The sequence below is a fragment of the Nycticebus coucang genome, chromosome 4 (genome assembly GCF_027406575.1).
Source record: "Nycticebus coucang isolate mNycCou1 chromosome 4, mNycCou1.pri, whole genome shotgun sequence".
Classification (NCBI taxonomy): domain Eukaryota; kingdom Metazoa; phylum Chordata; class Mammalia; order Primates; family Lorisidae; genus Nycticebus; species Nycticebus coucang.
Window position 1 is genome coordinate 24763014 of NC_069783.1, and position 26746 is coordinate 24789759.

Here is a 26746-nt window from a genome sequence, read left to right on the forward strand (position 1 = left end):
GTGGCTAATGCCACCCTTGACATTTGAGGGCCAAAATGAACTGTGGAATTGGGAACACATGTAAATCACATACCCAGACTTTTTCATGATTGGCTTTTTGTCCCTTACTTATGAAACTACTCTTGTGGGATAGTTTGAGGGGCAAGATGAGGTGACAGGGAAGTTTCTAGGGAGAGGTCAACAGGGAAAGTGTGCCTCATCCCAACACACACTCAAGTGCGCGCGCGTGCGCGCGCGCGCGCGCACACACACACACACACACACACACACTCACCCTCTCCCTCTGTCTCTTAAATTACAGGGTGTCCTTGGCAACCACATTGACTGAGGCCCATGGCAGGGTCCCTTCCTGTAGTTGCGACTGAAATGGGGTAACGGTGGCAGCCTTGGAGAGAGAGGGCTCCTGGGGCCCCTGGGACCATGGGGTTCACTGGCCTGAGCTGCGACGGGACAGCCGCTTTCTGCATGGCCTCCGAAGCCAAGGCTCCAGTCTGTCCAAGCCAGGTGGCCACAAGACTGACCTAGCCAGCCCTCACCACCTGGTTTCCACCTCCCGCACCGGCATGCCTGTGTTCCCTGTTTGCCGCCCGCCTAGCGTGATATGCAGGTCACACAGCGGAGCACGTGGGGTGGGGCAGCATCGCTGAGCTCGCCTGGCCGGGCTGCCTCAGGGAGGGGACAGCCAAGCGGAGCCCGGGCGGCGGGATCTCGAGGATGGGCCAGCTGGCGTTGCCAGGTGCACGTTGCCGGGTGACCCGCAGACTGTTTACCGTCGGGCAGGGAGCCGCAGCGCCCGCACTCTCGCCACACCCACCATGGCTTCTCGTAGCGCGGGCACCCTCCTGAGCGAGTTCAATGCCACCTACGTGCCCCCCAGCCTCATGCCCGGGTAAGGCTGCGGTGTACCATGGAAACCTGACGGTCAGGGCCGGAGGCGCGGGTGGGAACTTGGGGTATAGCCACGCGCCTGCTCCGCCCCCTTCTGTCCTGGACCCTGCGCCCCAGGCTTCAGGGTGTGTGTGCTGTCGGGGCCGGCTGCGCGCACGCGGGGGCTGCGGGTTCCTTAAAGTTGGTCCCCGACGAGCGGGAGCCAACCAGCCCTGGATAACGGGCCCTGGCGTGGATGCGGCCGCCCGGACCGGGGGACGTAGAGCCACGTCGTGGGTGCCTACGGAGAATGCAGGCAGCGTGCCTTCCCGTCCCGGCACCGAGCGTGCGGGCGCCCGAAGATTCGGGCAAGAGTAGTATTTGTCGGTTGAAGGAGGAAAGTGGGCTCTCGCTCGGAGCGCCCGGCGAGGCAGGACCAGCTAGACGTGAATGGCTGAGAGTGTGCGCGGTGTGCACCGCCAGCTGGACGTGAATGGCTGAGAGTGTGCGCGGTGTGCACCGCCCGCTGGACGCGGGTGGCTGAGCGTGCGCGCGGTGTGCACCGCCCGCTGGACATGAATGACTGAGCGTGTGTGCGGTGTGCACGGCCCGCTGGACGCGAATGGCTGAGCGTGTGCGCGGTGTGCACCGCCGGCTGGACCCGAGAGCCTGAGCATTTGCGCGGTGTGCACTGCCCGCCAACTTTGTGGTCGGACCTTTCTCTGGTCTCGTTTTATCCTCCCTTGCTTTTGAAAGCGCCCTGGCCTCCTGCCCGACTGCCTTCCTTTTAGTGTTTTCAAATGTGGGGTTGCTCCTGTTTTCTCTGGATGTTTTCAAATGCCAGATGCTCCTACCTTTGTTTTTTTCTGGGTGTTTTCAAACTCCAGACATCTAAGATGCAAGTCTCACGTCCCCTCTTATTCTTTGGCCCTTTCTCCTGGCCCTTTCTCACGTCCCCTCTTATTCTTTGGCCCTTCCACTCCCAACTTCTTCCAGGGCTAAGGTTGGCTTCTCTGTTCTCTCAGGCAGCATGGGCACCCAGGGCACAAACTGGGTTCTGAGAAGTAGCCTGCACTTTTCAAGAATGTGTGCAAAGCTAGGGCGGCTCCTGTGGCTCAGTGGGTAGGGCGCCGCCCCGTATACCAAGGGTGGCAAATTCGAAAAAATAGCCGGGCACCTGTAGTCCCAGCTACTCGGGAGTCTGAGGCAAGAGAATCGCCTAAGCCCAGGAGTTGGAGGTTTCTGTGAGCTGTGATGCCACGGCACTCTACCCAGGGCAATACAGTGAGACTCTGTCTCTTAAAAAAAAAAAAATGTGTGCAGAGCTAATGAAGGTGTATCTTGAGAGTTGTGTAGCCAGGTTTCCAAACTGAAAAAAAAAAACAAAAAACACCCAGACTCCAACAAAGGGGACTGACTGAAAAATGAAGAAAAGACCTCACAGTATATTTTGTATAAAGCTTGGATTGTTTTGAAGCAGCGTAAGCAAGATGCTGAGGCGCTTTCTATTAAAATAATTTCTGGACAGCACGCATGCAGAAGTAGCCAGAGGCTGGTGCTGTAGCTTTAATCCAGCCCATTTGTGAACAGGACCTTTCTCTGGGCCTTAGAGAGAGCTCAAATTCTACTTTGGTTTGTTCCCATCAGACAAAGCTGATTTACTAGATCATGGCAATTCCCTGAAACCAAGGCAGGGATGTTAGAAAAAGTGATTTAGGACTTAACCAGTTTTTCATTCATTTAGACCAGTGAATTTCAACCACAGTGCCACGGCACACTGGTGTGCCATGAGAAGATCTTAGGTGTGTCATGAAAATTTTTAAAGATTAATTAAAGTATTTTCAAAAAGAAGTTCAGTGGCTTGGTGCCTGTAGCTCAGTGGCTAGGGTGCCAGCCACATACATTAGGGCTGGCGGGTTTGAATCAATCCTGGGCCTGCCAAACAACAAGGACAACTAAAACCAAAAATAGCTGGGTGTTGTGGCAGGTACATGTAGTCTCAGCTACTTGGGAGGCTGAGGCAAGAGAATCACTTATGCCCAAGAATTGGAGGTTGCTGTGAGCTGTGACGTCACGACACTCTACCAAGGGTGACATAGTGAGACTCTGTCTCAAAAAAAAAAAAAAAAATTCAAAGCATAGTAAGTATATTCTTTTTGTTACTCTTTTTTTTGATCCACATAATATAAATGTGTCATGGAAGTTTAACTATAGGTTCAAGTGTGCTGCAAGATAAAACAGGTTGAAAAACACTCATTTAGACATTCGTTTGATAAAGACATGTTCATTTGATAAAGACACTTTGAGTGCTTGAGATGTGCTGCCTGTTGTCAGGATGCTAGGGAGACACAGACAAACAAGTGGGGGCGTCCCTGGAGGGGCTCCCAGGATGGTATAAACATTTAAGGGTTTAGTTTGAATCCATTTTGAGGCCTTGCACAGTGATGTTGATACCACATTCTGGGTATTGATCGTGCAGTTTGGTTTCATCCATTGATATTTTTTTCTTAAGCCTCTCACGGTCTCCGCTTGGAACCTTTTGTGTTGTCTGACTCCTTGAATGTTTCCCATCTGTGGGGCAAGGCTAGGAGCTCCTGCAAACCCTGCCTGGATGGGTCCCCCACTGTCTGGAAGGTGCTGGAGCTGCATGTTTCAGAAACTATCGTAGGATGCTTTTCTCTCTGGCCACTTTTGTGCAGTTCCCGAGTCCTTTTAGAAATGGTAATGACGAGATCATGGATAGACTTCACTCCGGGACTGGGCTAGTTGAGCAGTGCAGTTTGTACCTGTACTTTCTCATATGGATCCTTCTGCAGGGGGAGGGGTGGGGACTCTCCTATCAACAAGAAATGAATTGAGTCATTTTATGTTCCTAAAAGCTACCTCTTTGGCAATTTTGTTAAGTTAATGAAAGAATCCAAGATTCCCCACCACTCTTAGATAATTATTATTTTTGTGTGTCTTTTCAAACATTAATCACAGGATTTTAAAGCACAGCTAGTTTCTTCTGACACTCAAACACCCCCCCCCCCCCCCTTACCAGCTTTATTCATAAAGGCAGAGAATATTCATGCTGGGAGGGACCTCAGAGCTCCTGGAGCCTAGCCCGCTCCTGTTCCAGATGTGGTCACTGAAGTCTTGGGAGGACGTGAGTGAGCCCCACACTGGTGATGGGAGAGGTGGGCTGGAACTAGGTGCCTGATACATGGTGGCAACACCATGAACCCCACGTACGAGTACCAGCTCTGTGCCAGGTGCTGTGCTGGGCCCTTTACAAATCTTTTTTTTTTTGTAAATCATCACAACAGCCCACATGATGAGTGAGCAGCTGGCTCAAGGTCATGCAGCAAGTCAAGCTAACTCTATGTGACTTCAGTATCCCAGTTTGCACCAGGGTCTACCCCAGCTCTCATGTGGTCGTTCACACTGCAGGGAGGGACTGGAGTGGACAGTCGGAGGTAGATTCTGGAGCCTGGGTTCATATTCTGGCTTCATTACTTCCTCACCCTAGGCAACTTATTTGTCTCCTCTGCCTCATTGACCTTATCGGTTAATTGGGGATGATAATGGCATGCGGGTTAAAGAGGCTTCGATTTTTTTTTTTTTTTTTCTGAGACAGAGTCTCAAGCTGTCGCCCTGGGTAGAGTGCCGTAGCGTCACAGCTCACAGCAACCTCCAACTCTTGGGCTTAAGCGATTCTTTTGCCTCAGCCTCCCAAGTAGCTGGGACTACAGGCGCCCGCCACAATGCCCAGCTATATTTTGGTTGTAGTTGTCATTGTTGTTTGGCAGGCCTGGGCTGGATTTGAACCTGCCAGCTCTGGTGTATTTGGCTGGCACCCTAGCCGCTTGAGCTACAGACACCAAGCTGAGGCTTAAATTAGTTAACACGCATAAAGCCTGGCACCTGATAATTGTTTGCTATTATTATTAGTTAGGTCCCTACTGTGTTCAATGCCTGATTCTAGCCACTGTGAGAAACAGGAGACAACAGTGACGATGCTGGTCTTCAGCCTAGTTAGCGAGGGTGCTCCCTTTGGCCCTTTTGCTGTTCCTCGGTGTCACAGCTCTCAGGAACCTTACTGAAGGCAGGGTCTGTGTGTGTCTGGCCTGATTACCATCCCTGCCATGAGCAGGAACTCTTGGGTTAGGGTTTCTGGGATTGTAAAGCAGTTGAAGGGATGAGACCAGCATCAGTGAGAGTCTGAGCCTCTTGCTTACAGGTTGGATCTGGGTGCTTCCTCACCTTACCTGGTTCTCAGTGCAAACACTTGGCCTGCCACTGTGCATTCATTCATGCCCAGACCACTACTGCACCTGATGCCCAAGGAGTGAGGGTGGGAGGATTTGCCTGGAGGAGCAGCTAGTCGACATCTGTCACTGAGCTGGGCCTCAGGGTCCCAAAAGTAGTGCATTCTATGCTCACCATTGTCCGGAGGGTGGTCCTACAGAGGTGGTGTGTTCCCATCCCCAGAATCTCTGTCCAACAGACACAACCAGTGGTGTGCTGATAAATGTTTAACAGCCAGTTCTCAGGAGGAAAAAAGCCTTGATTTGTAACATCAACCTGTATCTGTGGTGTAAGTTCTCTTGCCATAGCTGATTTCAAGCTATCATATCACATCCCTAATCACAGAGCTGGGAAGAGACTCACAGCAGCACACTATTGAATAGCATCTCTGCTAGAGGTGCAATCTCTGTAAATAACCCCAAGAGTACAGACAATAGTGAAATGTAGTCAAGTAACTAGAAAGTCATGAGTGTCGAGTATTCGTCACCTTTGTTTATGGTGTAATTTATTTAACTGTGACTTTATATAATTTAATGTTTAATACTGGCTTAACAACAGACTTGAAGAATTCCTCAAAATGTAGTAGTCAGCTTTCTTTTAGCTAGTGTGAGCCAGCAGAAACTGCCCATAGCACATCACTGCTGGTGCCTGGCAGCTTCCCCAGGCCTGCAGCCTCACCCCCAGAGGAGGGTTTGGTGGTTGCATTTCCAAAGCCCTTTTCTTTTCAACTCAGACCCTAGCATTGCTTGGGCACCCAAGATAGGCCAGTGCCTCCTAGAGTGTGAAACAAAGGCCATCTGCCCAGGAGGAGGTAGGAGAGCCCTGGGCTCAGACATTGTGTTCGAATCACCTGGGCAGCTTTAAAAAATACCCAGGCTCAGGCCCCATCTAGAGATTCCGATGTCATTTCTTGGGGTGGGCCTGGACATTTGGCAGTTTTTAATCCTCCCAGGTGATTCTAAGGTGTGGCCAGGGATGAAGACAGACTTGTTTGAGAATCTCTAAGGCCCTTTGTGGCACAGAGGATGGTTGATAAGCCAGCAGATGTGGTCCTGTTTTTTAAGCCTTTGAAAAACGAGGCCCCCTAGGGCTTCCCATCTGTGCTATTCTCCTGGGCACCCCCTGCCTCCCACAGGAAGGCCTGGCTGAGGGCACAGCACCAGCCACTTTCAGTTGGTTCTCAGCCCTGACTAGGAGACAGAGTATTGCCCCCAGAGACAGAAGCATAAAGCAATTCATACAGCCCCTCCTGTCCTTCTACTTAGGGGTCCTGCCCCTACAGGCCATCCCCTCCCTCCTACCCCCAGGCAGCAGCCTGGTGACAGGCTCTCCAAGGGCCTTGGGCCCTTGGGGACCTCTGGCTGTTGATCTGCCTTTCCCTGTGGCAGCGTCTTCTCTTCCTGTGGATTCATAAACCATGTCATTCTCTCATCCCCATCCCAGGATCTCTGGCCCAAGACCAGTCCCCTATCTCCTCCCTGGAATTCACCTCTGAACTGTTCAAGGAAGCTGGGGTAGTGTGATAGGTAACTGCAGCCTCTCACCAGACTTGAGGAACCAAGAAGCCCCATGAGGACCGGGGTCAGAGAATTCTGGAGATGTGAGCTTTGTAACAGGGACCCTTCTCTTCAGAAGAGAGAAGAGTTCTTAAAAATGTGTCTCTATTTGTCAATCCAATTCAACAAGTATTTACGGAGCATCTGCTGGGTACTGGAAATGGTGGGGATGTAAACATGAGTAAGACTTATCCCTCTCTTCCTAGGGGGATTCGGAAAGAGAGAATATTCTAAGGGCTCAGATCCTTATGATACAACAGACTCTGAAGTTAGGCACAGAAGAGGTACAAAGAGCAAAGACAGTTGGATGAAGGGGACAGACAGGGTCTATGTGTTGGGCCATAACAGGTTCCATGGAAAATAGAGCATTTGAGATGGGCCTTGAAGGTGGTTAAGACTGTCATGCAGAGGGGAGAGCAGAGCCTTCTAAATGGCTGAGGACAGGCACATGGTTTGGAGGGCCCAGAAAGACAGGCTCTCAAAGCAGCCCACGGCCTCTGCAGTTGGGATGGAGAAGCTGCAATGGGAAGTGGACAGACTGGAGAAACTTCTCCCAGAGGCCCTGCGACAAGGGCCTTGAAACCCTGGCTCAGCTCGTTTTTTTTTTTTTTTTTTTTTTTGTGTGTGATTTTTGGCCGGGGCTGGGTTTGAACCCACCACCTCCGGCATATGGGACCGACGCCCTACTCCTTGAGCCACAGGCGCCGCCCGCTCAGCTCGTTTTTGATGCCACAGGCGACGGGGGGGCCTTGAAGATTCTTGTCCAGGGAAAGGATCTGATCAGGATGTCCACAGTGGGAGCAGTTGTAGAGAGGAGGGTGCTCTGTGGAACCAGGACGTACTGAACAGTAACAAGTTAATTAGTAAGTCTGCCCATGGGATATCCCGATGGCTCGTGGTAATTAATTTCAATGTTGGCTGTGAGGCCGAGCAGTGCTCTTAAGAGGCAGGCAAGGGACTACTCCCTGTGCACACAGTAACCCACTGAGGACTTCAGAATCCACATGTGGCCACTGTCTCAAGGCCCGGCTTGGCACTGTCTCCTGGCTTGCGGGGGTGCAGGTGGATGGAGGGCCAGGAGTGGGGGGAGATTGAAGGGGTCCAGGAGAAGGTGTGGTGGCACCAATGCAGCAGATGCTGCCGTCAGGACTGTTCTATGTCCCTTTATAAGACTTGCCATTCCCTTCTGTTCCTCTCCACCTTGACCTGCCCCAAGACCAACCCAAACAAGGCTGCAGAATACCCTACTGTGGGGCTGCTCAGGGTCATGCTCAAGGCACATGATGCATACAAAGGATGCAGACCTGGCTCACCCAGTTATGCTCGCTGGGTGCTAAATAATGTGGACAGGCACATGTGTGCATGTATCCATATGCACGCTCCACATGTGTGCACACGCACACACCTGCCAAGCAGCAGGCTCTGCTCGGAATCCAGCAGAACCTGGGAGGATGCGGAGGAGAGGGCTTCTATTCTATTGGGATGCAAATATCTTGGCATTCAGAGAAGGTGGGAAAGCAGAGAGCAGAGGAGGAGTATGGCAGAGAGCTTGGGGGTGTGAGAAGAAGAATCACGAACACGTCACATTTCTATGGCTCCTTTTTTCCGAGGAGCCCGACGCCCCTGTGGGCGGGCTGTTTCATGTGGCTGCAGCTCTGCTGATCAGAGGCGAGCTCTTAAACAGCACTCCTGGATATGGTGCCCCCAGGGTTTCTGGACTTTTCTCCCTCCTTCAGTGAACATTTATTTAGCACTAGTCATGTGTCTGGTGCTGAGGATGGACAGCACAGATCAGGGGAGGAGAAGAGCTGGCTGGGATCCGAGCATGAACTTAAGGATGGTGATCCTGACAGTGAGCGTAGGTGCTAGCCACAGGTCGTGGTCAGGGAAGCCAACAGTAGCGCTGGCTCTTTATGAGTGAGTGGCAGGTACCCAGGCAGGCACCAGGCACCAGGGCACTCCAGGCAGAGGATGTCTCCACACAGGCCCAGAGGCCTGGAGAGGATGTGGGGTCCAGGGATAGTGAGAAAAGCTGCTGGGACTTAGGGCACTTGTGGAGGGGGATAAAGGGGAGAGAGGTTGTCCTGGCATCAGTGCAGATGGCAGGTGGAAGGGGCAACACTGGTCTGGAAAACATGCTAGGAGATGAGAGATTATCTAGGTGAAGAGGGATGCTTGTGGCAGTGAGATAGAGGAGGGCGGTGGACAGGTGGCCAAGGAGGGGACTGAGCAGGACTTAGGGAGGGGTTGGATGTGGAGGTGAATGAAGAAGGGAGGACACAGGGCCATGGAGTCCTGGTTTCTGGCATAGGTAAAGGGTGGCCAGGGTGACATTAGCCAGGGCAGGCGTACGCAGGAAGAGAAGCAGGCTGACTTCAGTTGTGCTGATCTGTGGCATGTGGGCAGCTCTGTGTGGGCAGCTGGGCAAGTAGATCTGTTGCCAGGAGAATGGTCAAGACTGGAGACTCAGACCTGTCTCTGCAGACAGAAAAGGATATTGAGGCAACACCAACACCCAGAAGATAAGCGAGGCAGGAGATAGACCCAGGGTCTGTGTCCCGTACTGAGGTTCTCTCCAGTGGAAACTCCTCATGGAGCTCTGCCAATGCCCACCCTGGGAAATGGGCCTTCCCTCCTATGTTCAATAGCATTAAAGCCTTGATCTTGGTCTGACTTGAGTTGGAGCTAGCTGTCCCATGCATCACCAACATGGCACCAGCACATGCACCCCTGACTCAGTAGATATGTAATGAAAAGTAGGCTCAAGGGAGGAGGGCTGAGTGCTGTGGATTGCTGTATTCCCAGCACCTTGTGTGGTGCCAGCCAATAGCAGGTTTCCAATAAATTAACATTTCATGCCATCTGATTCTCTTTTGATGTGTGTTCAAAGAAGAAAGCCACAGATAAATCGCTCCCAACACCCAGAATTATCCAGGGTTAACATTTGGTAGACATTATTCCAGGGTTCTCTTTATGTGTATATTCAGATTAAAGGCTTGACGGAGAGGTGTGGATGGATGGATGGATATAAAGATAGATAAGAGCAACTTTATAAAAATGTGATCATGTCATATCTGCTATTTTAAAATAAAAAGCATGAAATTTAATCTTACTACAGCTTAACTGAAAAGAAACTGAAGTAAAATGGTGGACGTTAGATAAATGTCAATTCCTTACGAGAGATATTAGTTCCTAAAAGGTCTCTCTGAAAGAGAGAGAGGGAAAGAGAAAGATAAAAATCATCGAAGGGTTAGAATCGGAGTCATTATGTCATGTTTTTTTAACAACACATTTCAATTTTCAATGCCATGGGTTGACTCTATTAAAAGAGATTCTTAGTAAGTACTCTCCCATCTCCCCTCCACCTACACCCCAATTTTGGTTGCTTAAATTAGTTTTAATTTGACAGGTTTTATAACATTTACATTCTGTTCCTCAACCAGCATTCACCTAGTTGCTATTCCTAGTTCTGCACTTAAATAGACTCGAAGCTCATCACCACTCATTCTAACAGCCTCCAGAATACTGAGCTGGGTTTTTTTTTTTCCTTTGAATCACATCTTGGTTGGCAGGATTTTGTCACTGCATACTACTTTCAAGAAAAGCCTGTGAGTGCTTTATTTCCCGAGTTCTCTCATGCGAGGAAAGACAGGCTTTCTATCTGAATGAGCACTTGGCCAGTGTGATACTCTCAGGCCAGGCCTTTTCCCCGCAGAATGTTGGAGATGATCTTTCATTTTCATTCTGTTGCTCTCTCTTTTTGCTGGGCTTGGCAGCACGTGATGGGCAGCCCCTCTTTCATTCCCTTCTTTCCGAACCGTTTGAGAAGCAAGATAAAGAGTAACGCTGACGTTGGAGAATGAGGCTGATCCTGACCCTCAGAGTGAGAAAGGCAGGCTGGGCTGGGGCAGGCTCCCCCACCCATGAGCTGAGTGTATCCATCCCAGCCCCATGGTGTGAAGGGCGGTGTGTGCTTCCTCGCTGTCAATGAAGACAAGGAGGGAAGGGCAGCCTGCAAACAGCCCAGTTTTTTCTCTTCAACTCGCCACTCAGATGTTCTTCCACCTTCCATGCACGAGAAGAGCCAGGGGGCCTGGGGACAGCTCCCTGCGTGTGGGAGGACTCCTCTGGATAAAGGAAGCAGCATCCTTCTGTCATTTGACTTTGGCATCTTGATTTGTTGAATCTATATTTTTGCTAAGTTTCATCTGTAGCACAAAGTATCTCAGGAACTTTGCTTCCAGGTTTTCTTCCAAACAGGTTTTCTCGTTGATGTAACTGTTGCAGAGAGGCAGTGTGAGCCAAGGACATCAGATTTGGCAACTGGACGGTCTTATATTGCTTTAATCTAGAAGTAGAGGTCAAATTTAAGCGGTGGATCCAAAATCAGACTCAAGGAAGGTCAGGGAAAGAGCAGGATGGTGAAATAAAGGCAGAAGGTTAGTGTCCTCTGGAGGGCTCGGGGGGGCAGGAAGAGGACAGTCTGTGAGAGGCAGCGAGGTGGCCTGTGGACTCTGCAGTCCAGGAAAGGCTCATGCTTGTTCCTGGGCAGAGGGGAAGAAGCTAAAGCAGGAGACATTAAAGATGGCCAGGAGGAAGGACAGAGGCCCAGCGAGACAGGGAGAGATAGGTGGCGGGGATAAGGCCTCGGGAGAAGTAGGGGAGGGGTGCAGACCCAGGGCCATGTCCTCGCAAAGAGGAGGATTCTGTTTCCTGAAGTGGCCAAGGTGACCACACAGCTCACGGCAGAAGGCAGCAAGGCCCTCCCAGCCCCACTCTCAGCCCAGGTCCGACGAGGCGTGGCCTCTGTAGGTGCTGGAGCAGCTGGAGAAGTGTCAGGGATCACGGAGTCAAGGGTGGCCCATCGGTGGTGTCCAGGGACATGAGAAGCGAGGCCAGAGAGAGACCTGTGGTGCTGGTGGTGGGCAGGGAGCAGGGAAGCAGCTGCCTCCGGCCCAGCTAACACCCAGAGCTGTGAGACTCCAGGAAGGGACAGCTGTCAGGGGCAGGTGGGACCGGGGGCCAGGGAAGGACTCTCTCTCTTTTTTTTTTTTTTTGTAGAGACAGTCTCACTGTACCGTCCTCGGGTAGAGTGCCGTGGCGTCACACGGCTCACAGCAACCTCTAACTCTTGGGCTTACGCGATTCTCTTGCCTCAGCGTCCTGAGCAGCTGGGACTACAGGCGCCTGGCACAACGCCGGGCTATTTTTTTTGTTGCAGTTTGGCCGGAGCTGGGTCCGAACCTGCCACCCTTGGCATATGGGGCCGGTGCCCTACTCACTGAGCCACAGGCGCTGCCCAGAGTGGAAGAAATGGGGATGGGAAGTTCTGCCAAGGTCTGTCAGCAGTCACTCTGCTCAGCTTTCTTGCCTTTGTTCTGAAGATGAGAAGAAGGAAACAGCACGTGGCTGTCTGATTCCAGGCCAGCACCCATTCTATTGATGAGGACACTGAGGCCTGAGGCCCACGGCAGGAGCCTGGGGTTGGGGGAAACGGATTCTAGAGACTCTTTAGGACTGGGGTGTGGGCAGCTGATGAGGCTAGAGAGGTAGACAAGGATCAGCTCACAGATGGCCTTGAACGCCACACCAACTCTAGAGTTCAGTGTGGTGGGAGTGTGGAGAATGGATCGGAGGGGCAGGGGTCTCAGTGCAAGTAGGAAAACAGGGATGATGTCATGGCAAAGCCCGGGTGCTATGGCTGAGATCCCGTGGTGCAGCTGGAGCTACAGGACTTGGTGACTGATTGGATATGAGGTGGAGGGGGATGTCCGAGCATCTGACCTGGCCAGCCAGAGAGTGCTGTTCATGCGGATGGGGCCAGACTGTTGGAGAAGGTGGGAGTGGGAGAGAGAGCTGGGAGACACCCAAGGGAGATGTCTGGTGTGCAGCTGTCTGCCCCAGTCGGAAGCCCGGAGAGGATGCCCAGGCAGGAGCCACGGACCAGGGCCATCCACACGCAGGCAGTGGTTAAGGCCATGGCAGGGCTGTCATCACCCAAGAGAGTCCCCATAGGGACACCAGCCCTCAAGAGGCAGGCAGAGGTGGGGGATCATGAGAGGCTGAGAGAGAATTGTCAGACATGTAGGTGAAAAGTAGCAGAAAATGGGCGGCGTCTGTGGCTCAGTCGGTAAGGCGCCGGCCCCATATACCGAGGGTGGCAGGTTCAAACCCGCCCCCGGCTGAACTGCAACCAAAAAATAGCCGGGCGTTGTGGCGGGAGCCTGTAGTCCCAGCTACTCGGGAGGCTGAGGCAAGAGAATCGCTTAAGCCCAGGAGTTGGAGGTTGCTGTGAGCTGTGTGATGCCATGGCACTCTACCGAGGACCATAAAGTAAAACTCTGTCTCTACAAAAAAAAAGAAAAGTAGCAGAAAATGATGGTGTCATAAAAGCCAAGAGCAGAGCTTCAAGGAGGATGAGGGCAGAGATGCCCGGTGCTGAGGGTAGCTGAACAAGATAAAAAGTGTCCCCCAAGTAGCAGCAGCAAGGGTGTTAGTGGCCTAGTGAAGAGCAATTTCCATGACATCCAAATTTCGGAGGGTGAGGGGTGAAGGGGGGACGGAGGGTCATGCTGATTGGAATGCTTTGATCTTTTCTGTGTTGGCCACAGTCTGATGTCCCTTCCCTTTGGAGGTTGTGGATTTTTCTTGTGCTTTGCCAAAACAAATCTTTGAGCGAGTCGCATTTAACCAGGGTCTTGAAAGTGCCTGTGTCACCCAGGCCTTTGCTTACCTGCCTCCTGTCCTGTTAAGTGCCTCGTTGATCACTGAGGGTGGAGCTCCTTGCAAGTCTCTAGAGCCCCAGAGCCTTGGTCAAAGTCTCCAGGCCCTCTGAGTGTCACCTTGGGAGGCTGTCATGCTGGGGGCAAGGCTAACATAGCACTCTGCATCCAGGCCTTGGCTGTAATGATCTGGCACCTGTCACATTTTATTGACCAGGTCCCCAGCGAATTTCTTGTACTGTCTATATTTTTTTTGAGACAGATTCTTGCTCTGTTGCCCTGGATAGAGTGCCATGGCATCACAGCTCACAGCAACCTCAGACTCTTGGGCTCAAGAGATCCTCTTGCCCCTCAGCCTCCCAAGTAGCTGGGACTACAGGTGCCCGTCACAACACCCAGCTAGTTTTTCTAATTTTAGTAGAGACAGGGTCTCACTTTTGCTCAGGCTGCTCCTGAACTTCTGAGCTCAAGTGGTCCACCCACCTAGGCCTCCCAGAGTGCCAGGATTATAGGTATGAGCCACTGCACCTGGACTACTCTGTTATTTAATAAGATAACCACAGAACATCAGCACTGGAGGAGTCCCCCACATCTTAGGCCAGCCCCTCAGTAAGTGGGGGCCCACTGAGGGAGAGTGATCTGCCTGTGGCCTGACAGAGGGGTGCCCAGTGTTCTGGCCCATGTGTAAGCCCCTGGTCTGGAGACCATGCCACACAGCCTTCCCCTGAGTGGGTCAGGGCACCTTAGGAAGCCTCTCAAGGCCAGAGCTGGCAGCCAGGGCCCCTGACCTTGCCCTCTGCTGTTAAAGCCCTCTCTGGAGCTGTCCTTGGGGCCCCTCAGTGACCTATGCCTCCCCTACCCCCCTGCCATGGCAGGTACCAGGGCCACGTGCCTGGTGTGGCCTACTCCTTCGGCTCCCCCTACGGCACCACCACCCTTAAGTACTTCCAGGACCACCGCAGTACAGCCATGGAGCAGAGCCACACTCCTTTCAGCAAAGGGGGCCACTTCCCCACCCTCTTCTCCTCCAATCCCAACCTTGTGCTCCTCAACCGCTCGCATACCTGGGAACGCTGGCTGCACCGGCCCAGCTACACCCGCTTCAACCTTGACAGTGACCGCTCCCACCAGCTCACACACTTCTACCAGGTGAGCTGCTGCCTCCCCACCTGCCTGCTGGCCCTGCACAGGGTGGGTGTTGAGGGGGCAGCGGGCCCGCACACCCTCCAGGGTCTTCTTTGGCATTTTCAGAGCCCCTAAGCTGGCAGGGAGCCTGCTGAATTTGTGGGAGGGAAGGGCTCAGCACTCCTCTTCTCTGGTCTCCTCCTACCCCCAGGCCCTTCAGGGGCTTCTGCTCCTGCCCCGTCCTGCCTGGGGCCTGTGCGGGGTTCCTGCCTTCCCCTTCTGCCCTCCCCTCAGCCCCGTAGACCTCTTAGTAAAAGGCCTAAGATTCACCCACTGGATGAATCATACAAAGAGCAAAGCCCCCATGCAAACTCTCCACCACACCCTGCCCCATAGTCCCTCTGAACACGTGCCCCAGTCAAGCTCAGCCCCAGACTGTCCTCAGAGGAAGTGAGCAGGAGGAAGGGGACACTCACACTCTAGCTGTCCTTGTCCTGCTCCTCTGGATTGCAAACCTCTCCTCCTTGCCCCATCTGGTTCTGACACACCCCAGCAGGCCACACGTGTATGGGGCCTGAGCTGCCCCTTGTCTCTCGGTGGGGCAGAGGGCTCATTCTCTGCTATGTTCCTGGAAATGGTGCTTTCTCCATCCCCTTTTGCAAACCTCCCAGCCTGGATGCAAGGACACAGATGCCTTCTGGTCCCAAGGCAAAGAACTTACATGATAAGGCACCTGGCTCTGAAGGCAGACAGGGTCAAGGCCATCAGTCCCTGAAGGTGCTGTGGGCATGTTCTGTGCAAGAACATGCCCTGTCCAGGAGGGAAGGAAGGGGAAAAGCAAGCCCACATTGAGCTTGCCTAGCGCTGAGTGCACAGCAGGTGTGTGTGCCCCGCTGGGTTGGGTCTCATGCTTTGTCTCAGCTGGTCCCTTGTCTTATCCACTTTCTGTGGCAAAGCTGGTGGAGTGGGTGCCACTGTCCCCATTGGACAGACAAGGTTCAGAGTAGATACCCAGCTGGTCAGCAATTGAGCTGGGGCCCAGGCACTCTGGGGTTCCTCCAAGGGCATCAGGGGACATGGCCCCACCCCCTGGTCAGGTCCATCCAGGCATGGGCTGCAGGTGCCTGCGCTCACTCCTGCACACTAGCAACCTGTCATCTCTTCCTTGGTTGAGACATAGATGGCACAGCAGCATCGGAAGTACTATCGAGACAAGACAGGCACGGTGCCTCGGGTCCCCTACTTCGTCCTGCCTGTGAGAGAGAAGGAAAAATACCCGCTCCCCACGGACCTGTGAGTGCCTGCCCTCCCTACTTCCAAATGGGTTAACAGACTTGCCCTAAAACTTGCAGCGCAGAGTGGCAGTTAGAAAGCAGTCAGGGCTTGGGTAGCCTCAGATGGGATGCCAGGATTCTGAACGAGTAAGTCAGGAAGGACACTTTTGTAGACAGGTGCACTGGGAGCCTGGGAACAAACCTGAGCTGGCCTGAATGTGCAGATGGCTCTGTGGCAGCGGTAGCCTCCCAGCTACACTAGTCCAAACGTGAGGGCGGCGGCTGCCAGCAGCGAGGGGCTGCCTCCCTCTAGTGGAAGCTTTAGGAACTACACTGACCCTGGGCCGGGTATTAACTCACCAATGGTCTAGGGACTTGAAAATATCTTGAAAGTCCAACTGTCCATCTAAAAAAATATATGAAAGTTCTTCGCCATCTATCCCTCACTGCTTTTGTATAAGAGAGCTCTTTTACCCAGGAAAGGCATATGCTGCCCTTCCAGGTGATCTCTTCCTCCTGACACCCAGGCCTCTCCTTGTCCCAGGAGGTGCATGGATAGATTTGGGTTTCTTAGCCTCACTATTACCGTTATTGATAAAGCAACATCCATTTCCATAAAGCGTAATAGTTTTTTAAAATCTCGGATTAATACGAGGGTGCAAATGATTGGGTTACAATGTTTGCATTAGTTAGGTAAAGTCCCTGTTATGGTTGTGTCCTGCACCCAGGAGGTGTGCCATATACCCTCACATTGTGCCCATTAGGTGGGAGCACACCAATCTCCCTCCCTCTTCCCCTCTCTCTGCCCTCTTCCTCCCTCCCCGACTTGAATTGAATTGAGTCTTTAAGTTTAATGGTTTTTAAAGAAACAGATTGCACTGCCTCTAAAAGTTCCTCTCTGCAAGATAGTTGGGACCAATTTATAAACAGAGAAAATGAAGTTTGGTGATCACCTGGGGGACTTCTGCTAGGTCTGAGGCAGGCCTTGGAAAGGAACCGGCATCTTCTGTCACCAGCTCCAGGGCTCTGGGCTGGCTATCTTTGTGCTTTGGTTGGCTCTGAGCCAATATGTTCCCAAAGACAGAATGGGCCTCTCCTGGGGCGAAGTATCCCCCTGAGACTGCTCTGGCCAGGACCTACCCTTCCTATAGCTTTGGGGAGTCCAGGACCCCCTAGCTCTCTTCCTTCTCCAAATTTCCTGGCAGGCTGCACTGCTGCTGACAGCCCCATGCCCAGCGCAGAGGGCCAACCGGGTGGTTGGGGTAAGCATGTCAGTGATGGGCTCTGTGGCCGGGGGCAAGACTCTCCCCAAACCAGAGCTATTGCCCGTCACATTTGTTGAGTTCCCAATCCTGTACAGCATTATGCCAAGTGCTTTATAAGCACTACCTGACCTACTCTGACATCAAAGCAAAGAGGGAGAGAGAAGCCCGAGTCCATTTTTATATGTGTGCACTTCTAGCAGCAGTTAGGGCTGGAAGCCATGCTGGGCCTATCTGAGGCCTGCGTCCTCACTCTGCAGATGCAGGCTGTCATCTTACTCCAGAGTGAGTCATCAGGTGTTGAGTTGATGAACAGTGGCAGGGCAGGTGGGCTGAGGAGTGGGCACGTGACACCCTTCCTCTCTGGTACACTGTGTAACACTGGCCTTGCCCTCCCTCCCAGGCCTCCACTGACCCCGAAGAACAAGTGGCATCTTTTAAGAGTATCCCCTGAGAACTTGAAGACCTACCAGACCTTCCCAGCTGGGAAGAGGGTCTTTCCACAAGAGCGGCAGAGGAGAGACTGCTACTTTGAGTTCAGAGCGTAAGACCTGGTGGCTGGCACCCAGGAGCCTCAGCCCCCACCAAGTTGGCTTGCTCAGAATAAAATCTTTAGCCATGACCATCCTATGTACCTCTCCTCTGGGCCCAGGGATATTTGGCAATAGCAGGAAAGCATCCCACAAAGGTCTGTGGGAATCTCAGCCCAAGAACCTCAAGCCAAGAAAAGCAGTGTCTGGCTATGTGTTGGGTCTACCCTTCTTCTCCCCCACGGTGGAACATGTAGAACTGGGCAGTGGAGGGTTCCCAAGCCTTAATGGCAGGTCACTCAGGTACAGAGAATTCCTACCTCTAACTGAAGAAGCTCTATTGTCCCAGGTCTCAGAATGAGGGGCAAGTGGGCCCAGGACAATTTCACAGGTTATAAGATGGGAAGGAATTCCTATCAACCCTGACCTGGGGTCACTCAGGCTACACGGTAACTTGTGAGGAAACTGCTGTCATCTCCACTGTACTGACAGAGACACTGAGGCTCAGAGAAATAAGAAGTTGCCCTCACACGGCTGGGAGGTGACACAGCAAGTATTGGAACCCAGGTCTTGCTGATTCCCAAGCCCTGGTCCTCCCGTGAGGGGCAGGGATAAAGCAGCCCTTGGGATCACAAGGACCCTGCAGAGAGGGAGGTGTCTGGGAGAAGCAGCCGTGGGAAACGGCCTTCCCTGCATCCTGCTCAGTCTGGCAGGGACAGGCTGATTGGCCTCTACCCTCAAGCTGTTTCTGGGAGGGGATGGGAGGAAACGGCCCAGGATGAAGCTGCTGCAGACCAGAGGTGGACACTGGGAGGTGGGTAGCCGTGGAAGGACTGGAGTGTCTGCTTTCACTAGGCTGCTGGGGCAGGGGGCAGGATGTGGGTGACAGCCCTCAGTAGGCAGGATCTGGGGTGGGGACCTGAAGCCAGGTGTACACCCACACCACAGGACTTCTTCACATTCCAGCACCTCCTGGATTTATTTGACCAAGGGGACCCTATTCAGCATTGGGCCCTTATTGACGTTGTATGTGTGACTCAGGACCTGAAGGCAAGGGACCACAGCAAGGTTCAAGTTAACTGAGGCTGAAACACCCGCTCCTCTGTAGCCAGCATCTAGACACCTCGCAAGAGACAGGATTAAAAAAAAAGTCCATGCGCCCATCAGGTGGGCATCTGATAGGTCTCCGTGAAGGGCCGCTTCTGTATCTCAGAACCTCTGACCAGCTGGACCCCAAAAGGTCCCTGTGGTGGCCAAATTTGTTACAGGGCTTGGCTGAGTAGCAATGTGAATAAAGCTGATCTCTGGTCATGTGCTGTCTCATCCCAAGACCTAGGGTGCCACATGAGGACAAGATGGCTTCTCCCTTGGACGAGGAGAGGGGAGCCAGGTGCCAGCTGAAACGACAGCCGTGTGCACACCCTGTGCAGATCCGCACTGCAAGGAACAGGGCCGAGAGTTGGAGGGCCAGGAGGGGAGGACACGCATTTTCCCAGTGAACTTCATCCTGTTTGGCCTGTTCCTCTGCTATGACTTAGACTGAGATTTGAACCCTGCCCTCAGAAAAATTGCCACCCCAAATTGGTTGGTGTCGTTGCATATTTACGCCCTGGAATGAGTTCTTGTATATGATTGCGTATTTAAAAAGTGATAAACTGATGGGCTGAGGCTTTTCTCTTGTTTTATTTAATAAACAATAGTCTAGAGGTGAGGGAGGGCCTGGGATGAAGTCATACTTCAAGCTAGAACCCCCAGTGCCTGGAGGGGGTTGGATTCCAGTGAGCCCTCGAGGCTGCCAGATTGGTGTCTGCCACATTTGCCATCACGTCAGCATCCCCAGAAGTGAATCCGAAAGGAGCTGAAGCAAAGAATCCCATAAGCCGCCTGGAGCCTGTCGTCCTAAGGGTCCCTCTGTCTCCTGGTCCTACACCTATCCTAGAGGCACCCTTCTGGTCCATGTCTCATGTCCCTTTCTCTGGGTCATGACTAGAACAACCCCAAAGCTTCTTTTGGCATCACCAAAATGCAAAGGGTCCCAGAATCTCATGGTGCTGCAATCAATGGGAAGAGAGGGGGGTGATTCAAAGAGTGACTCAGGACAGACAGGGCTCCAGCTTCAATTATGTGCTGGGCTGTTACAGAGGAAGAGGAGTTACCTTTGGATGGGGTCTCTAAACAGGGTCCACCTGCACCTTAGCCCTCTGGTGATCACACTGGAGTGAGGCCCTCTCCTCATCTAGGTGTTTGGGAGAGGGCCGGACCTCTGACCGTGGCCAGTTGGGTTCTCTCTCTGGGAATTTGGAGCCAGGGCTGAGACATTACTTAGAAGTCACTGAAAGTCATTCAAACCCAAGGAGATACAAACTTGTCCACTATAGAGAAGCCATGTTTGGCCTCACATCTGACAAAGCAGAGGTGCTGGTGGGAAGGGTACAGCTGAGTGTGGGGGACTAAGGGGAGAGGCAGAGGTGCTGGCCCAGGCCCCTGGCCTTGCTGAGGTCTGGCTCTCTGTTCTGCTTTGGTTTGTTAAAATTTCTTAAATGGGCACACTTCATGGCTATCACCTGGACTGTGAGACCCAGGGCCAGAATCAGACCCAGGAGTATACACCATGTCCACAGAGCCAGCTCAGCGTGCAGAAGGCCATACTGATGGTCCCTATGGGCATGATGGGGGGGCTGTCTGCAGAAGGAGCACATCTCCTATAACTGGAAGGATCCAGAACAGACATCCTACAGACCAGGGAGGCGTGGGAGTCTGGGCCACAGAAGACCAGTGAGACCCCTTCCTGCTCTAAGATGACATAGAAATGGGTGCATCTCTCAGCAGATTTATTTTCTTCCACAAGCTCTGCCACCAGGATCTTCGCATCCCCCCACAAATGCCTCAATTCCAAATGACAGCCGGAGGCAGTGGGGGAGGACTAACAGTGGCCAGGGCAGCACCCAGGTCAGTCTGGAGTCCAGGGGACCTCATGGGGTGTGCCCCTGAGGTTATACCTCTCACATCATTGCAAAGCTTGGAACTCAGTCCTCCGCTCTGCCTTTTCCTACCCCATGGTAGATCTTAGAAGCCCCAGTTTTACTGAGTCTGGAAGAATCTGCCAAGTGTCCTGGAAACTCACATCCTCCTTGAGAAGACTGAGACACCCCCTTAGCCACCCCCTTATGTGCTGGGCTGTTACAGAGGAAGAGGAGTCTAAGGAAGACTTAGACACCCCCTTAGCACTATTCTGGGCAGTCCCTACCCCTCCAGAACACCTCACTTCATGAAATCTGGAGACTTGGCCATCGCGTGTTCAAACTCAGAGAAGGACAGCATGTTGTCGTTGTCCAGATCGGACTCACTCAGGACCTGGTCAGGGGGCACGGAAGGGGCTGAGTAGAACTTGGTGTGAGGTGAGATGGGGCACAGGGAAGGAGGAGACAGGCCCCGTGCCTCATGGCAGCCAGAGGTGTCGGGCAGGGCTTCTGCACTACAAGGGCCCAGGTGGGCAGGGAGGCAGTAGTGACAACAGTGTTTTTGCTTTTATCTTCCTTCCAGTTCCCACCCAGACCAGAGACACCGGACCCTTGTCATGGTCTAAGAAAACAAAGATGCATGCGCTGTCTTGGGTTTGCGGGGCCGGTCTCAGTCTTGTCACCCTAGGACGCCTGGACCTTGTGTTGCACTGGGGAACACGGGGAGGGGACGTTATGATGTGTCCATCTGCTGCCCACCTGTCGTTGGCCCTCCTGCCAGTGGAGGCCCCTTAGACTGGGTGGGTTTGGCACACTGCTCTGGTGACCCTAGAAGGGTCTTAGAAGAATGATAAAGAATTGAGAGGCAGTTGCCTCCATCTGTGTGCTCATTCCTCAGGGCACCTCGAGCTTTCTGACCTCATGACAGCCCCCAGGAAATGGGTGCACCAAAGGCCAGTGTGCCATCTGCTTCCTCCAGAGGTGCCTGACATCCAGGGGCTTGGGTGGCAGCCTGGCCCCTGCCCAGGGTACACACGTGCTTCATGAGGTCCATCAGCAGGTCCTCAGACACGTCGTCCGTGTTCAGCAGCCGCAGGGTGATCCTCTGCAGGTCCTCCTCATCGATAAAGCCATTTTCATTAAAATCTGCAAAGATGAGTCAGGATCGTGTTAGAGGGAGCTGGAGACTGGACAGGAAGTGGTCTTGAGGAGTCTCTGAGGGCTGTGGCACCAGCCAGGATCCCACAGATTCCCGTCAGCAGAGTCCAACTGTCCCAGGTGCATCTAGAACCTGGGACTCAGGGAAACCTGGGCAGGCTGAAGGCATTGGTGCTGCAGCTGCCACAAGCTGCAAAGGTGCGCTGAATGATATCCTCCATAGGCATCAAGTGAGCACCTACTGTGTGCTCAGGCCTGTTCTGAGAGTTTTACCTATTTTTCTTCACAATCAACCTTTCATCAGTCCCATTTTACCAAAAGGACTCTGAAGCACAGAGGGGTTATACGACCTGTCCAAGCAGCAGCGGAAGGTCACCAGATTCAGAGCCAGAGGTCCTGGGAGCCAGTCCCTGCTCCTGTGCCTGCACAGTAGCTGAGCAACCAGACGATGCCCTCACCTCCGTGATGAAGCAGGGACAGTGGTCTGCTTGGCCACAGGGGGCTTGACCATCAGGACTCTGGCTATGCCCTCAAAGGGTTGGGGGACAAGAGGCAATACTTCCCGCAGCCCATGCAGCCTCCTTCCTACGTGGAAACCAGAAATGGGCAAGAACTGGCCTCGTTCCTGACCCCAGGCAAGCCACGGCTATCAGAAGAAGGGTGGGAGAAAGAACAGGGAACCTCCAGGGCCCGGGAACACCACATATCTTCACCCCCCTCATAGCCCACGATGCTGCCAGACCACGGGACACTGGGCTGAACGACAGTGGGTGGCACCACAGCTGCTCAGACTCCTGCACGTCCTACTGACCCCTGTGCGTGCAGGCTGCTTGATCCTTCAGTCTGCGGCTGCAGCCCAGGTGTCCATGATCTTCAGGACAACGCCTGCTTTCCACCTACTGTCCCACCAGTTGGGGGGTGCCCTGACCCTTGTCTGACCTTGGGTCCTCTATTTTGGGCAAGAAAGTATGGTCATCCCATAAGCCCCTTGAACACTGGAGAGCCAGGGTCCATATGACCCTACTGTCCACAAAGCCACCTTAGAAAGTATCCTGCATCCCTTCAGTGCCACTGTGGCTCTTCACAGCAGTGCTCTAAAGGGTGTGCTCAGAGATGGCAGCTGGAGAAGGTGAGGGACATCAGAGACAGAGGTAGAGAAGGAACATTGGGGTGTTCAGTAGGCATGGTCAGGCCAGTGAGGGGAGCAGGGGATTGGCACAGGGCCTGGGAGGGAGGACAGTCAGGGGTTAAGTCTGGAAGATGGGCGGAGTTGCTCAGGGCATTGAAGGCCCAGATGAGGATGTGCAGTGTTCTCAGCAGGCCCCCTGGGCTACTCGCCCAGTAATGCAGTGGCCCTGCCAAGTTCCGTAACCACCACCACAACAGACATTGCCCAGTAAAGGTCTGGTGCTTTATATTTCGCTGCATTTAATCCTCATAACACAGATGAAACTGAGACTTGCGGAAATTAAACAACCACGCTTACCTCCTTAATCTCATTTCTGCCTCTTGCCTTTGAATATTATCTATGTGCTGACACAGCCTATTTTAAGTCATTTAAATTCACCTCTCCAGCCCGGGCTTCTCCCGGAGCTGCAGGCCGGTGTCTCCCCCTGCCTCCCTGTTCTCTCCACCCGGAGTCCTCATATTCACCACGTCCAAGCCCACGTTCCTGGTGCTCCCTCCCGGCCCTGCCCCAAAGCCTGCTTCACTCACCGCTGTCTGCTTCTCAGCAGATGGGCAGCTCCATCCTCCAGCTGCTCGGGCTGACTTGGGGTCACACTTGACCCCTCCTCCTATGCCACAGGCCAAGTGCCAGCAAATGCTCCCAGCTCCCTCTTCACTTCCCGCTGCACCGCCTCCACCCTCCTCCGGTCACCATCACTTCTCTCCTGGTTGTCCTGGAGTCTCCTGCCGAGTTTCCTGTTCTTCCCCTCTGCCTCCTTCAGGGTTAGGAGTCCCTATCCTCTCTCTGCCTCCCTGCTAGATCGCCATCAAGCCAGGCACACGTCTGTCTCTGGGCCTTGCCATGGGGTTCCTCCTCCCTGGTCCACTCTCACACAGACATCCCTGTGCCTTTAATCCAGTGCTGGGGCATCCCCCATCACCTGTGTAAAACTGCACTTCCTGTCCCATCCCAGCACCATAGACGCCCTAACACACTGTTTTCCTTACTAGCTCATATATTTCCCTCCACTAGGATATAAATTCCATGATAGCAGTATGTCAGAAACAAGACTAACCCAGATGGTCTGGATCTTCTTAATCAGGCCCAGACGAGATCTTTGAACTCACCACCCCTGGTTTGCAGGGCTGGCATGCTAACTACTGAGCTATGGCAACAGCTAAGAGGTCTACACTCTTAACCACCCATAGCTGCCTGTATTGCAACAGAGTGACAATTTTTACCAGTTATGAGATCGTCCAAAGTAAACACTGCATTTCCCAGCCTCTCTTGCTGCTAGCTATGGACATGTGACTAAGTTCTGGCCAATGAGATATGAGCAGAAGAGGTGCAGGAACCTTCTGGGACTGTCTTTAAAGAAAAAGTGTAGCCCACAGTGAGGTCACCCTGGGAATAGGCGATAAAGTGACAAATACAAATAGTGACAATGAGGTGACCTTGGGAATGGGAGATTAAAGTGACAAATATTTATTTTATTATTATTATTTTGAGACACAGCCTCAAGCTGTCACCCTGGGTAGAGTGCTGTGACATCACAGCTCACAGCAACTTCCAACTCCTGGGCTCAAGCGATTCTCCTGCCTCTGCCTCCCGAGTAGCTGGGACTATAGGTGCCTACGACAACACCCAGCTATTTTTTGGTTGTAGTTATCATTGTTTGGCAGGCCCAGGCTGGATTTGAACCCACCAGTTCAGGTGTATGTGAATGGTGCCTTAGCCACTTGAGCCACAGGCGCTGAGCCAACAAATATTATTTTAGAGAAATAAATATATAGCTTTCAGCAATCTCAGGAGCTATTTTGCTTAAGCCATTGTTAGTTGGGGTTTGCTGTCATTGGCTACAAATTTAATCCTAATTCATTATTTGAGCCTCAGTTTCTTCATCTGTAAAATGGGAATAATAGCAGTACCTCCACAGAGTTTCCATGAAGATTAAATAAGAAAATACATGGACATTGCCTGGAATGGAGTTCAGAATACAGAGATGTTTAATATAGAAGATACTTACTAGATATAGTTAGATGCTCAATCCTACATCACTTGATGACTGCTAAACACTAAAAATGCAAACCACAGAGCCCACCTTGATGAATGGGAGCTAGAGCCATACTGGGCTCCTAGAGAAGCTGAGGCCCAGGGTTTACTGATGTCACAGGGTCCTTGAGTGGCAAAGCCAAGACTTGTCTCTGTTCCCCAATGCAGGATGTGGGTGTGTGGAAGGTACACATGCTCCCTCACTCCACTGGCAGTGCCCTCCCCTGGCTGAATGCTTATTAGCCCCAGGGCTGGAGACCAAGCCCCAACACATGTGTGAAGGCCCCCCTGCCCGGGTCCACTATCATGGGAAATGACTCGAAGAAGGTGAATGGGGCAGAGGGACCAACACTAGAACCTAGAGCCAGTGGGCAGCCGCAGTGACACTGCACTGCTGGGGAGAAGCTCTGTAGACTCTCCCAGACACCTGCAGTGTCCCCAGGCATCCTGCTGGCCCAACTCCCGTATGCAGAGACTGCAGCAAATGGCATGGCTTTGGTCCCAAGCCATCTGGAAGCAGAACAGTTTGCTACAGTAAAATGTACTCCCAGGGAGTTGCCCTGCTTCGAGGGGTGCAAGGTCAGAGAAGCCTGGGGGAGGGGTGGAGGCTGGTAGCTTGGGCTGCTGCCCAGCCCGCATGGCCTCGGCAGTCTCAGGACCTGCAACTTAGGATCACCCAGGAGTGGCTGGAGCCTTCCTCTTGCAGTTTCCCAACAATGGGTGGTGGGATCTTGGAGAGCTGGTGAAGTCAGGCCTTCAGGTTCCCCACCAAAGACTTTTCCCATCTCTCTCTGCTATTCTTACTCCTTACAGTTTACACAGAACTTTCACAAAAATCAACCGTTTGATCAAGTAAGGGGGAACACTCAATTGCTGCTATTCCCAGGAGAGATGAGATCTCCTCCCTGGCCTCTCCCCAGCTAGCCGCACCCCTTGTGGCTGCTCAGGTCCTGGGCAGGTATGAAAGACCTGTTGCTGACATTCTGGAACCCGCCGGGGGTAACTCAGATCTGGGGAAGGCCATGCTGATGGGAGCAAGAAAGCATCGCTGGCGTGGTGATCTCTGCCACTGGAAAATCTCCCCTGGGTGCACAGAGAGGGGGATTTAGCAATTGGAGGCTAGAGTGTTCCTCAAAGTGGGACCCGGGGCCCAACTTGAGTCATCCTCCCATCTTTCCTACTAACAGGATAACAGGATGACACCATGTCCAGCTTAAAATACATGACATTTCAGTGTCCCTTGCAGCTACGGGTGGCCATGTGACATACTCTGGCCAATGAAATATAAATCGAACTTGCTGGGTGGGGCTCCCAAGAGAGCTTTGGAAGGAGGGTGGACCCATCTGTGCCTGTGGATGTATACTTTGTCCTTGTCCTTTCTCCTGTCCCCTTTTTTCCTTCCTAGAATGAATATGAGAAGCATTTCATGACCATGAGGACAATGGTCCCCTACGATTGGCAGATTAGGAAGCTTAGAGGAGCCTGAGCCCTCAGTTACTTCCTGGGGTTGCCACCTCAGCTCTGGAATGCCTGACTCCAGACTTGCCTTTTAAAAAAAACAAACAAACCACAAATGCTGTCATATGCAACTGAATGCCATCCCTACTGCTGCACGTTAGCGTTGCCCAGGGAGCTTTGAAAAAGCCCCCAAACCAGACATATATTACATCAAGTCTCTGGAGCTGGGGCCTAAGCATCTGTATTTAAAAAAAAAAAAAAAGACAAAACAAAACTCCCAGTGGTTCCAATGCGCAGCCAAGTTTGAGAAGTGCTTCGGAGACT

At 52.7% G+C, this 26746-nt stretch overlaps 2 protein-coding genes across 2 annotated transcripts in view; one reads left to right on the forward strand and one right to left on the reverse strand.

The window, feature by feature from the left end:
- Window positions 1–815: 815 nt before the first annotated feature.
- Window positions 816–17644, forward strand: FAM166C (family with sequence similarity 166 member C). Its single transcript, XM_053588352.1, has 4 exons — window positions 816–889; window positions 14311–14584; window positions 15741–15853; window positions 17500–17644. Exons 1-4 carry the CDS (start codon window positions 816–818, stop codon window positions 17642–17644), a joined length of 606 nt encoding a protein of 201 aa, XP_053444327.1.
- Window positions 17645–20706: 3062 nt separating this feature from the next.
- The window catches only part of CIB4 (calcium and integrin binding family member 4), a 49301-nt gene continuing 43261 nt past the window's right edge, over window positions 20707–26746 (reverse strand). The window contains exons 5-6 of the mRNA XM_053588353.1: window positions 21623–21732; window positions 20707–20980 (exon numbers count right to left, since the gene is read on the reverse strand). Coding sequence (XP_053444328.1) covers window positions 20888–20980; window positions 21623–21732 — 203 coding nt within the window. The 3' untranslated portion in view covers window positions 20707–20887. The remainder of the gene's footprint in view (window positions 20981–21622; window positions 21733–26746) is intronic.

Coding starts and splice junctions, on each gene's coding strand:
- FAM166C (XM_053588352.1), top strand. CDS start 816: ATGGCTTCTCGTAGCGCGGGCACCCTCCTGAGCGAGTTCAATGCCACC. Junction 890..14,310: donor CCCCCCAGCCTCATGCCCGG/GTAAGGCTGCGG, acceptor CTGCCATGGCAG/GTACCAGGGCCACGTGCCTG. Junction 14,585..15,740: donor AGCTCACACACTTCTACCAG/GTGAGCTGCTGC, acceptor GTTGAGACATAG/ATGGCACAGCAGCATCGGAA.